At 41.7% G+C, this 11,997-nt stretch overlaps 2 protein-coding genes across 2 annotated transcripts in view; both read left to right on the forward strand.

Moving 5' to 3' along the window:
- LOC141759057 (E3 SUMO-protein ligase PIAS1-like) overlaps positions 1–2,236 on the forward strand; it is a 69,953-nt gene extending 67,717 nt beyond the window's left edge. Inside the window, exon 13 of the mRNA XM_074620968.1 lies at positions 2,136–2,236. Coding sequence (XP_074477069.1) covers positions 2,136–2,180 — 45 coding nt within the window. The 3' untranslated portion in view covers positions 2,181–2,236. The remainder of the gene's footprint in view (positions 1–2,135) is intronic.
- Positions 2,237–3,236: 1,000 nt separating this feature from the next.
- Positions 3,237–4,615, forward strand: rxfp3.3a1 (relaxin family peptide receptor 3.3a1). Its single transcript, XM_074620981.1, has one exon. It carries the CDS (start codon positions 3,449–3,451, stop codon positions 4,466–4,468), a length of 1,020 nt encoding a protein of 339 aa, XP_074477082.1. The 5' UTR covers positions 3,237–3,448; the 3' UTR covers positions 4,469–4,615.
- The last annotated feature ends 7,382 nt before the right edge of the window (positions 4,616–11,997 follow it).

Below are 11,997 nucleotides of genomic sequence, written 5' to 3' on the forward strand. Positions count from 1 at the left end.
ACAGCTTTCCTCGATCACAATTTAATTTATTGAAACTTCTTCTTGTCGTGAGACGGCGCAGCAGATGAAGTGAGAGATCAGACCGTGTTGAATGTGTTTCTGTTGAAGTGCTCCACTCACACTGTGGTCTGTGTGGGATTACCGAGTTGTTTCATAATGTCAAGTGTCCACAGCTCCATCCTGTGGTGCACAGTTGTTAGTTTTCTGAGGGAGAAGCCGTGTCATTACTGAGCTGGGGGAGTTGTTTTTGTTGATAATATGTCAGATTGCATGCAGGGATGGATAAGCACAGGGCTGTAGCCATCTCAATCCCTCTCAGACTGGATTCTCACACAGGTGTGAACATGTGCGCAGTATATATAGAGCATTTTGCAGCAGCAGCTTGTTAGTTTGCTGGTGTGAGGACACTGGGAATAAGGCCACTATTATCAGTAGTTACTCTTATTAAAGGTGTTATCAGAATCTCCACAGGCAGCCGTGACGAGCAGCTTTGTCATGATGTCTCACCTTAGATTAAAGGGAAAAGTCAACATTGTGTATATTATGTCTGTATGGAAACGTTCAGATCCAAACGTGGGTGTTTGATGTCCGTTTGTATGCTTTTTGTGTGTCAGTTCAGAGCGAGAGAATAAATTAATTTATATATTTTTTAGAAAATGAAAGCTGTACTATTATTAAAAAAGAGGACTGTGGCCAATAAAGAGTCTTACACAGCAGAAATAATCTGACTCAAGTCGACGTCTGCACTCACTGCCTTAAAACATTCACAGGTTCTGTTTCACGGCTCCAACCCGAGAAAAATCATAAAAAGGCTTTTCGAGGAGGGCGAGGAGAAGACAGTGTACAGTAGACCCTTGTCAGTTTGTACAAATATACCAAGTGAAAAAAAAATATTTATTACCTGCATTGGAAGAAATTGTTTACTTATTGAATGTTACCTGTTTATGTAGAAAAGTTTAGATGTAATAAAATGCATTCTGTTATTTCTTTGTGTGTTTTCTCTTATTTTAAACGATGGAGCAGCAGGGTCGGCAGCAGTGGGTAGAATTGGAGCAAATATGATTAAAAAAAGTTATTTTTATAAAACGGCCCCTATATCCTGACAGTAGTGCATGAGAAAGGTAATCTGAAAAACAATCATGTGCCTCTGTGTCCTCCGGTGCTCCTAATGGCATCTGCAAGATTTCACAGATCGAAGGCAGCACTGATCAAATATGAATAATATTCTGTTACTAGTAGATTTTCTAAAGCCTGAATACAGAGCCATGAGGAGGTGCAGAAGTCTAGTTTTCTCTCAGAACACTTGAATTACAATATGCTGAAAGGTTATTATGGAATTTTTGCCCAATGATTCCAAAAACATTCTGCTTACTGCAGGTTTAAGGCATAGGCCATATAGGCGGTTGCCTAGGGCAACACCTTCTGGGGGGGCGCAGGTCGTCCACTAAAAGAAATTTAAAAATAGAAAATAATAATTTTAAAAAAAAATGCCGGTAGGTGCCCTTCCTCATTTTTTCTGCATTGACGTAACAAAAAGAAAGAAAGACACTTTTCACCCCTGTAACTTTCTCACACTTTTTCATCTGCCCGGCCGCACTTATTTGTTAATAGAAGTGTAAATTGTAGCGAAACTAACTAAACACTTTTAAGCCAATTAATATCAGGGACCAGTTGTATATTTATACTATAATAAATACAGTTATTTATGAAAATAAAAACTTTGGTCTTAAAACCATTGTGATGTCTGATGAGTGTTGCGGTTGTGGTTGTTGCTCCAGAAAAGGTTGCCCCCAAAGTATTGAGCCACTTTCCTCTGCTGCCCACTCCAACCTGCGTAACTTGAGGGTAATAGTTGATCAATCCTCTCGCATTGACGACTGTGACGCACTCTTCTCCTCACTCAGTGTGTCTGATCTTGATTGTCTGCAGTCAATTCAGAATGCTGCTGCTAGACGACTCACCAGGTCAAATAAACAGTCTCACATCACCCCGATACTCAGATCTCTGCGTTGGCTCCCAGTAGCCTTTAGGATCCACTTTAAAATTCTTACTCTCACCTACAGAGCACTGCACGGTCAGACTCCTGCATATGTGGCTGAACTACTTTGCCTTTACTCATCAGCTCGCTTTCTTAGGTCAAACTTGTCTGTCCCACGCACTCTCCTGAAGACCCGTGGTGATCGTGCTTTCGAGGCCGTAGCACCTAAACTCTGGAATGTTCTACCCGCACCTTTACGGTCCGCTGACTCAGTGGATTCTTTTAAAGGTCAGTTAAAGACTCACCTGTTTAGAGAGGCGTAACCTGTATGTACCAGGCTTGCACTTTATGTATTTATTGTATTCTATATGTAATGTGTTTTATTTATTAATTTATTAACCATTTGGCTCGTGTGGTCACCACATTTTTATTTGAGTTATTTATTGTGTGATTTGCATAATGATCTTGTAAAGCACTTTGTGCTGTGAAAAGCGCTATATAAATACATTTTACCTAATTACTTCCTTAATCCTAACCCTGGAGCGGCGCCGGGGGGATAGGGCTGGGCTCCAAATCCTAATTTGGCCTCAGGCACCGAAAGGGCTGGAGCCGGCCCTGCGATGGGGTTCATCTCCAACTGTGTCATGCCATTTCTAACACCCTGTTATACTTAGAAGTGAACACTGGGTGTCAGCAGAGAGTCGTTTTCATTCACATGTCCCTCTCTGTGATGCTACAAAACCAAATTACGCACGCTTTGTCAGCTCCAGCCAGTGCCTTCCTGGCTGTGACACGAGCTATTTTTAACATGAACATCAGATATCATTAATTAGATGTTTTATTTATTTTAATAAAATTGATGGGGAAGCCTCGCGCTCCGAGGAGACTGCTTTACGCACGAGACTGATGGACGCATCAAACCTAATGTTCAACAACAAACACCTCAGTCCCGCTGTTCCTGTCTTGTTGTCAGATCTGAGAGCACACTGGTGTTGGATGATTGTGCGTCTTGGAGAGGAGAGGAGAGGAGAGGATGGGAGGGGATAGGAGAGGAGAGGAGAGGAGAGGAGAGGAGAGGAGAGGAGAGGAGGAGAGGAGAGGACAGGGGAGGAGAGGAGAGGAGTGGAGAGGAGAGGAGAGGAGAGGAGAGGAGAGGAGAGGAGAGGAGAGGAGAGGAGAGGAGAGGAGAGGAGAGGAGAGGAGAAGAGAGGGGGAGAGAGGAGAGGAGAGGAGTGGAGAGGAGAGGAGAGGAGAGGAGAGGAGAGAAGAGGAGAGGAGAGGAGAGGAGAGGAGAGGAGAGGAGAGGAGGAGAGGAGAGGATAGGAGGGGAGAGGACAGGACGTGACAGGAGAGGAGGGTGGGTGTGGTGGATACAGGATGAGGAGTTGATGGCATCATGTAATGTGCCACTCCAAGATCCAGCTCTTTGGACATGAATGTTATCTTAAATATCGCCTCCTCACTGACTAGATGATCCTGAGAGCTGCTGACATTATGAATGAAGACAATGAGAGTGTTGTGTGTGTGAACAGCTCTCTGCTGGAGGAGGACTGCTTCAGCAACCTGGAGGACATCGACGTGACAGCCGACGGGAGTCCCATCCTGCGGTTCTTCATCTGCCTCGTCTACTCCGTCGTGTGCGCTGCGGGTCTGATGGGCAACCTGCTGGTCCTCTTCTTCATCAGGGTCAAACAAGAGAGGAAGAAGTCCACGGTGAACTTCTTCGTCCTCAACCTGGCTGTGACGGACTTCCAGTTCGTGCTCACGCTGCCCTTCTGGGCCGTGGACACCGCGCTGGACTTCAGCTGGCCGTTTGGAGACGCCATGTGTAAGATCATCCTGTCGGTCACCGTGATGAACATGTACGCCAGCGTGTTCTTCCTCACCGCCATGAGCGTTACCCGCTACTGGTCAGTCGCCTCGGCTCTGAAGCAGCACAGAACCGCGCGGAGGAAGTCCTGCTCCTCCAGATGGACCTGCGCACTGATCTGGACTCTGGCGACTCTGGCGACAGCTCCGACCTCCATCTACTCCACCGTCAGCAACGTGACCGGAGAAAAGCTCTGTCTGCTCAGGTTCCCCGGTGGACAGTACTGGTTAGCAGTTTACCACATACACAAAATACTGGTAGGTTTTGTCTTCCCCATGTTCATCGTGTCCATCAGCTACCTGATGCTGCTGCGCTTCATCCGCAGTCGGACTATGAAGACAAGCAACCCAAAACGCAGATCACAAGTGACTAAATCCATCACCATCGTGGTGTTGTCCTTCTTCCTGTGCTGGATGCCCAACCAAGCCATCACCTTGTGGAGTGTCCTGGTCAAACTGAACGTGGCCAACTGGGACAGAGCCTATTACATAGTCCAAACATATGTGTTTCCTCTGACCGTGTGTCTGGCTCACACCAACAGCTGCCTCAACCCGGTCATCTACTGCCTCATGAGGAAGGAGTTCAGGGACAAACTGAACAGTCTCATACACAGAGGATGAGGTTTTTATGAATGATTTAACATGTTGACAAAGGAGACGCACCGAGAAGTGCGCACGGAGAGAAAAAGGCACGGAGGTGAGAGAGGAGACCTGTCAGAGTGTCAGAGCACAATGAAAACATGCACCATCATGTCAACACTATTTATTCCATTCTGCTTTGTTGAAAATGTTCCTTTTCATCAGCGCTTCTTGTCTTTAAAGGCGTGCGTAATGTGGCTAACATCTCTAAAGAAACCGCTGTGGAACGCTTGGAGCTTTACGCATAGATAGGAATTGCCAATTTAGTGTGTAAAAGTGTTACATTATGTCCACTGTGGCATTGCTTGTTAAATAACCATTAAGTGTGAAGTGTCTCTGCACTGTTAAGAATTTCCCAGTAAAATAACAGTAAAGAACTGGCAGCAGGGTTGCCTTTATGTTACTGTAAAATTAACCATATTATTATTTATTTTTTTATTAATTTCACAGTATTTTGCAGTTAATTTACTGTTTAAAAATACATTATATAGCTGTTTTTCCACCTTTCTTTTACATTATCTTACTGATTTGTTTTAATGCACTATTTAGGTTGTATTTTTTACATACATTTTAATAAACATTATTTTTTTCCTAGATGAATAGACTTAGCAGGTTACAGACATAGGAATAGTCACACTAAATACAATTAACGGCACTTGTTAGGAAAAAGGCTATAATAGACTTGTTGACACTTTTCCCAAAATGTCTGTCTCTAGCTGGCTACAAGAACAGAATGCAAACCAGAACAACATGTGAGTGAAGAACAATAAAGCTAATTCACTGATTTTACAATCATGTACAATGTACAAGCCTCACATGTGCAGATCAGGTCCCAGAATTAAAAAAATACTGCATGAAACTGTTACTGATGATACTTTAGACAGTTGATCAGCAGTAAAGTGATGTTTTTTAAGAATGCATTATAGTTCAGTTAAAAAACGGCCTATGAGCGTAATTTAACAGGTTTTCTTTTGTATTAACAGTAAAGCACTGTTTTTAGCAATAACAGGTTAATACTGTTGAAATCCTGCTGTAAATTAACAGTAATTGTTTACAGTGTGGCTAATGTCTCTAAAGGAACCGCTGTGGAACGCTTGGAGCTTTACGCATAGATAGGAATTGCACATTTTGTGTGTAGAAGTGTTACATTATGTCCACTGTGGCATTGCTTGTTAGATAACCATTAAGTGTGACGTGTCTTTGGTCTACAGTCTAAGTGACTGCGTGCGTAATGACGCATGATAAAAACGCATTATAGTGTGCTGGCGTTATAACTGAACAGGCAAAACGCTTCTTACATCCATAATGTGAATGTCTTTGCAGATAATGTAACCAGTGTACGATAGTTGTGTTTATAAGACAATCATTGATGCGAATATCACCTCCTGGAAGCAAAGGAGAGAAAGTTACAGGTTATGTTTTTTTAAGTTATTGACTCCAACCTGACAAAATCAATAGTTTGGGCACAAAAGACAACAAAATGTGTGAAATATGATTCTCAATCCACGATGTGTGATAATAAAAATATACTCAAGTTGCCACATGGGTTTCTTATTTGATCAGAAGGTGATAAGCAGTTATGAATGATCTGAAATGTGAAGGTTATAACACAGAGCAAAAGTGTCCCACTAACCTGCACATTGAAACTAATGGGCTCTCAGGGGTGCAGCACTAATTTCTGGGTCCTATACATAAGCAGCCCCCCCCACCCTCTCTTTTGGTGACATTTTTTTTAATACAAAGTTCAGTCTCTCAACTGATTTATTCATCCAATTTCAATTTACTTATGACACTAATTACTTAGAAATAAAAAGTTGCGAACTCCATCTGAGCCGTGAGTAGTCAGTCCCACTTTTCTCTCCACTATGACGCCTACTTAACCATCATTAACATACAAAACGCGCTGATTGAATAGACCTCATAATGGACTTTTATGCTCAACACTGAGAGCTCTCCAGTATCATTCATAAGAGAAAAATGGATGAGGTGCACTGTATGAGCCACGTGTTGGCGAGCTGCAGCGCATGCACGTGCACACACAGCTGGGTGTCGTGTGAACACATTCATATCAGAAAGCTCTTTGTTCATTTCACAGGATGGGCACTGGCTGCAGCTGTAGATTGCACTGAATTGAACTGAATGTAAAGCGTTGGATTGAATTGATTGGAAGGTGATCAACTTAAAGTTTATTTACAGAAGCTTTAAAAGGAACAATCATTTGCATCATGTTGCGTTTAGGTACTGATAGTTATAACTATGAGTTTGCACTGATGTAATTTATATTTTTAAAGAGGACCTATGATGCTTTTGTGCTTTTTCTCTTTCCTTTAGTGTGTTATATAGGTTTTTTGTGCATGTAAAAGGTCTGCAAAGTTACAAAGCCCAAAGTCCACCCCAAAGGGACTTACTCTGCCCCACACAAACTCTGCTCCTGAACTGCCTGAAACGCCTTGGCTGAAGTCCTGCCTTTTTTTCCGTAATGTGGTGATGTCACCAAGTAACACATTTGCATAACAGTTAGTTTGAATCGTTGTGTTTTTGTTACCTTAGAATGAGCCATTCATATCTACATAGGGATCGGGTCCTCTTCACGGAGTCCGCCATGTTGCACCGCCATGTTTCTACAGTAGCCCAGAATGGACAAACCAAACTCTGTTAACTTTTCCTGCCGGAGTCGCTAACGTTACTCACTTCCTTCGCGACCGCTCTTTCTCTCTCTTGCTTCGCCACTCACTTCCCGTGTACACACACACTCTGCGCACTCTACTCTAACAACAACTGGCTCTAGAGAGGGTCATTCGCATTGGTCACCGTAGTTTTCCTACACGCTTGGCACACGTGATAAGTTGTAATCTGCAGCCTGGCTCTAGAAATCGCCAGATCCTACACACTGTTCCTTTAAGTAAATGATCTTAGTACTTCTTCTAACCACCACTGGTCGCTGGACAGCGTATATTGTAGGGAAGTCTCAGTCTCGGCAGGATTAAAAAGCAGGAGAAGCGCCAGAGAAATGTTGTGTACCTCTCAGAAGACCTCAATAGGATTCTATGAACTGACCAGAAGCTGCGTCTGTAGTCTTATACTTCAATTTTCCACCAAGCCTTGACATTTGGTATTGTAGTGTAGTGTCACCTCAGTGCTTCCGGGCTCTCCTGTTGCTTCAATCATGAGGAAACACTGCAGGCGTTGTAAAGGTCACCTCCTGGCACTTGGAGGATAGATCACCATGATGATATGCTGGAGAAAACACAGTTGGTGAATGCACTAATCAGACCTCCTCTCGGCACACTGAATTCACAATGAGATAAAAAAAAACTTCCATGGACTGAGACTATAATGTAAAAGCAGCGTTCTAATCAACACCAATCATTCCCACCAGTTATGGACACATAAAGAGAACTGCTCATGCGTGGCACAGTGCGAATGTTCCTTGCCATTATGCCTTCCTATTGAATTGCTGCTTGTTATTGCTACAACAAACCTGAAACAGAAAAAAAAGAAAGAGAAGGAATGTGACCAAAGGAAAAAGCAAGAAACAGCCTCCCAGTCATGCCAGCAGATTAATTAATACTTTCTGTTTGTTCCTTTATTCCTTTATGACAGTAAATATGACAACTTTGTCCTGTCATTTTATTTTTGAGATAGGAAAGCACTGGTATTTAAAGTAGCTAAATGGCAGATAATTAACAACAATTTCAAAGCCCTTGAAATCTATTTTTAGATTGTATAACAATCTTAAAATACTACATTATAAGCAGGGAATTAAATTAGCATCTGTCCTGCAAAATACAGGGTAAATGTTGGCTGTGGCAGGTCATGTCACTTGTCATCATGGCAGACAGGTTTTCCTAGAAACATTATTTTTAAAAAGCAATTCCTATGTTAAAAATAGTCAGGGGTTAAGGTTACATGATATATTCCATATTTCTGCTGTCTGGTACCCCTGACTCAGTGTTTACTATAAAGTGTCCTACATAGATTTCAGACTACCACATTATATTATTTATCTGTTTACAAACTCAAAGTATTTGTACATTGACTGAATCAACAGCAGCTGGGAGAAAAGAGTGAATTATGGAGCAGAATCTATCTGCACTAAAGCAGACTGCATGAACTGCAGATGTTCTCAGGCTGCTTCAGTTCTGTCTTCACCTTCTTCCAGGTGACACTTTGTTTGATTGTCTTTATCTCTGGGTTGTGTCCTGCTCTCAGTGACAAAACATCTGCTTTTAACAACACTTCACTCATCCAACAGAGACTCAGAAATGCAATCCCTTTCAAAATGCATTCTGTAATATAGTTTATATATGCTTTTGTTGTGTTTATGTTAGCTATTTGATGCTGTTTGGCTGTAACTGTAACATTTCCATCTGTTCTGTTTAGTAGAAATTATGTCATTTCTGTCACCGTGAATGAGTCAGTCGTTGTGTATCCTGTCAGTGTGGCTCATCAAGCTGCTCAAGGATCAGTCCGTCTTTCTATGTACAACATTGCAGATACAGATAATGATGATAAATGTACACTCTGTAACACCGAGCCAGAATCAGTTCTCCACTTGTTTTATGATTGTTCATCATCAAGTAAGTTCTGGACAGATATGGAGGAATTTATTTTCAATAAAACTAGGAATTCTTAAAGGACCAGTGTGTGACATTTCGGGGGATCTATTAGCAGAAATGGAATATAATATTCATAACTATGTTTTCATTAGTGTTTAATCACCTTATATTAAGAATCATTGTGTTTTCGTTAGCTTAGAATGATCCCTTCATATCTACAAAGGGAGCGGGTCCTCTTCACGGAGTCCGCCATGTTTCTACAGTAGCCCAGAACGGACAAACCAAACACTGGCTCTATAGAGAGCCTTTCACGTTTTCATGTTACCCGAAGGCCACCGTAGTTCTCCGACTTTGCCTTGTGAAACAGCCGCAGAGTGCAACACCGTTGTACCGCCAGCTGCCGTCTGACTTCCGTTGCTCCTAAAGTAGTGTTATTATGGTAGGGATGACCTCTGAGTGAGGCGAACGGCGTTACCACGGTTTTGCACTCTGCGACTCACGTTACCGCAGTCTTGTAAAGGGAGGAGTGAGCGGAGGGGCACTCAGTTGGTTGCAATCTGCAACCAGACCACTAGATGCCACCAAATCCTACACACTGAACCTTTAGATATTACTTTATATTTATGTCTGTTTATTCTTATTACTTGTATTATTACTTAAAGATTATATGATGTTTATTTGTGCTATTCTTCCCTGTGTATCTAACTGCTGAAAAATGTTAAAATGTTGGTTGATATTGTTCTCTTTTTTTCCACTCTGCAATGCATCTGGATTTTTTATAGTATTGTCAAAGAGGCAGAAAAAGAGTCACTAATGGAGATGCAGTAAGACACTTTCGGAGCATTAATTAATGAAAGGGTCATGAGTTTCTCATAAACTTTATTTGACAGTTGTGCCAATTCCTGAAATGCCTTGGAGATCATTTGTTCTGCCTCCCTCAAGTCTTTTTGACATTGTATAATGACTCTGGTTTTTCTCATGCAGCCCCTCATCAGTTATCCCTTCAGGATAATTTCATAAACTCTAATATTTTCCATTTTAATAGTGCAGAGACTCTCAAACACTGGTTTAGGACTACATATGATGTCTACTTACTACTCTAATACATAATCATTTGAGTCATTTGGTGATCTGTCAGTGCTATTAAAAATATGACACAAAAGTATGCTAAATATCAAATTCACATGACAATGAGAGAACTCACTAAGTTCAGAGTTCATGGGAAATTTGTGACCTAAAAAACATGGTCACGGGCCAGAAAAGGCTGAGAAACGCTGGTGTAGTGACTCCACAAAAATGTTCATTTCAGTCTGTTGCCCACTCTGTCGTGATTGTGAAAAGTAGGTGATTTTACACTCACACACAATTTCATTCTGTAAACGTGTTTTTCTTTGCAAGGACAAATCAAGGGTCATGATTCATGCATGAAAGAGTTTATTTTACCAGAGGGGTCTCTAATTAGTGGCTATTATTTAGACCAGTATGACAGAACATCCTGATACTCTCTGATACTCTCTCTCTCTCTCTCTCTCTCTCTCTCTCTCTCTCTCTCTCTCTCTCTCTCTCTCTCGCTCTCTCTAATGATTTAACATGAATACTGGGCTTGAATGCTTACCCAACCTTTGTGCACATAACAAATAATAGAAGGTGATAATATGTCTAGGCTGTGTGTCTGACAGTTTGTTAGGGTTAATGGACTTGCATTTATATAGCGCCTTTCTAGTCTCCCGACCACTCAAAGCGCTTTATGGAGTCCTTCTGAATCCGTTTTTTTGCCAAGAAGTTTTTCACATACAAGGAATTTGTTTTGGTGAATGGTGCATGAACTAGAAATATAAATATAGAATAGAAAAAAAAAAGAAATATGTATACTGTATATATATATTATTGAAAAATATGTACAATATATCTTTTGAAAAAATGTAAGAGCAAGGCAGGAATGTGGAAAATATATTGTAGAGGATGTACAAAGGTTCAGAGTATTAAGGAAGAATAGGAAGAATATGCAATGTGAGGTCCATAACAGTCCAAAAAGTTCTGAGTTAATTATAACACACATCAACAGATGTGGAGACGTTAATGTGACGTGTAGTGCATATGGGGGGAGGGATGTCCATCCTTGTTGATGTACTTGTTACAGAGTATTTTTACAGTGTTGTATTCGTACTGTACTTTTACTTAAGGAAGGATTTGAATACTCCTTCCACCACTGAACCATGGGGTGCTCTCCACCACTAATACCAGATGATACCAGTGTGAGCAAGCAAAGATAATACAATTAGGGCTGCAACTAACAATTATTTTCATTGTTGAATAATCTGTCGATTATTTTCTCAATTAATCAATTAGTTGTTTGGTCTATAAAATGTCAGAAAATGGTGAAAAATGTCGATCAGTGTTTCCCAAAGTCCACGATGACGTCCTCAAATGTCTTGTTTTGTCCACACCTCAAAGATATTCAGTTTACTGTCATAGAGAAGTAAAGAAACCAGAAAATATTCACATTTAAAGGGACTGTTTGTAACTTCTTACACGTATAAATCACCCGAATCGGTGTCCCACCGCGCTCGCGTGTGGCTTCGCTGTTCAGACTCAGACTCCAACATAAACTACACGGAAGCACCAAAACCGCAAAGTTCTATCTAGTGAAGCCCGTCTGTTAAACAGTGTTGGCCGCGATCGGAGGACGCGGGGGAGACCGTAGCTTTGGTCTCCAGGACCATAGTATCTGCTGTACTCTGCTCCACTGCTCCTCTGCCTGCCTGCTTGCCTTCACTCAGCTCGCTCCACCTCACGTGCACGCGTGCACACTCCACACTGCAGAAGACTTCGTAGCTCTGAGAATATCTAGTGAATGTACAGTGCAAATTTGTGCAGAAATAAATGCTGCAGCTCCTTCAGACCAACAGAGGTTTTCCTTGTCTTGTGAAGTGACGGGGCTCCGCAGCGAGA

Source organism: Sebastes fasciatus, chromosome 2 (genome assembly GCF_043250625.1).
Source record: "Sebastes fasciatus isolate fSebFas1 chromosome 2, fSebFas1.pri, whole genome shotgun sequence".
NCBI lineage: Eukaryota > Metazoa > Chordata > Actinopteri > Perciformes > Sebastidae > Sebastes > Sebastes fasciatus.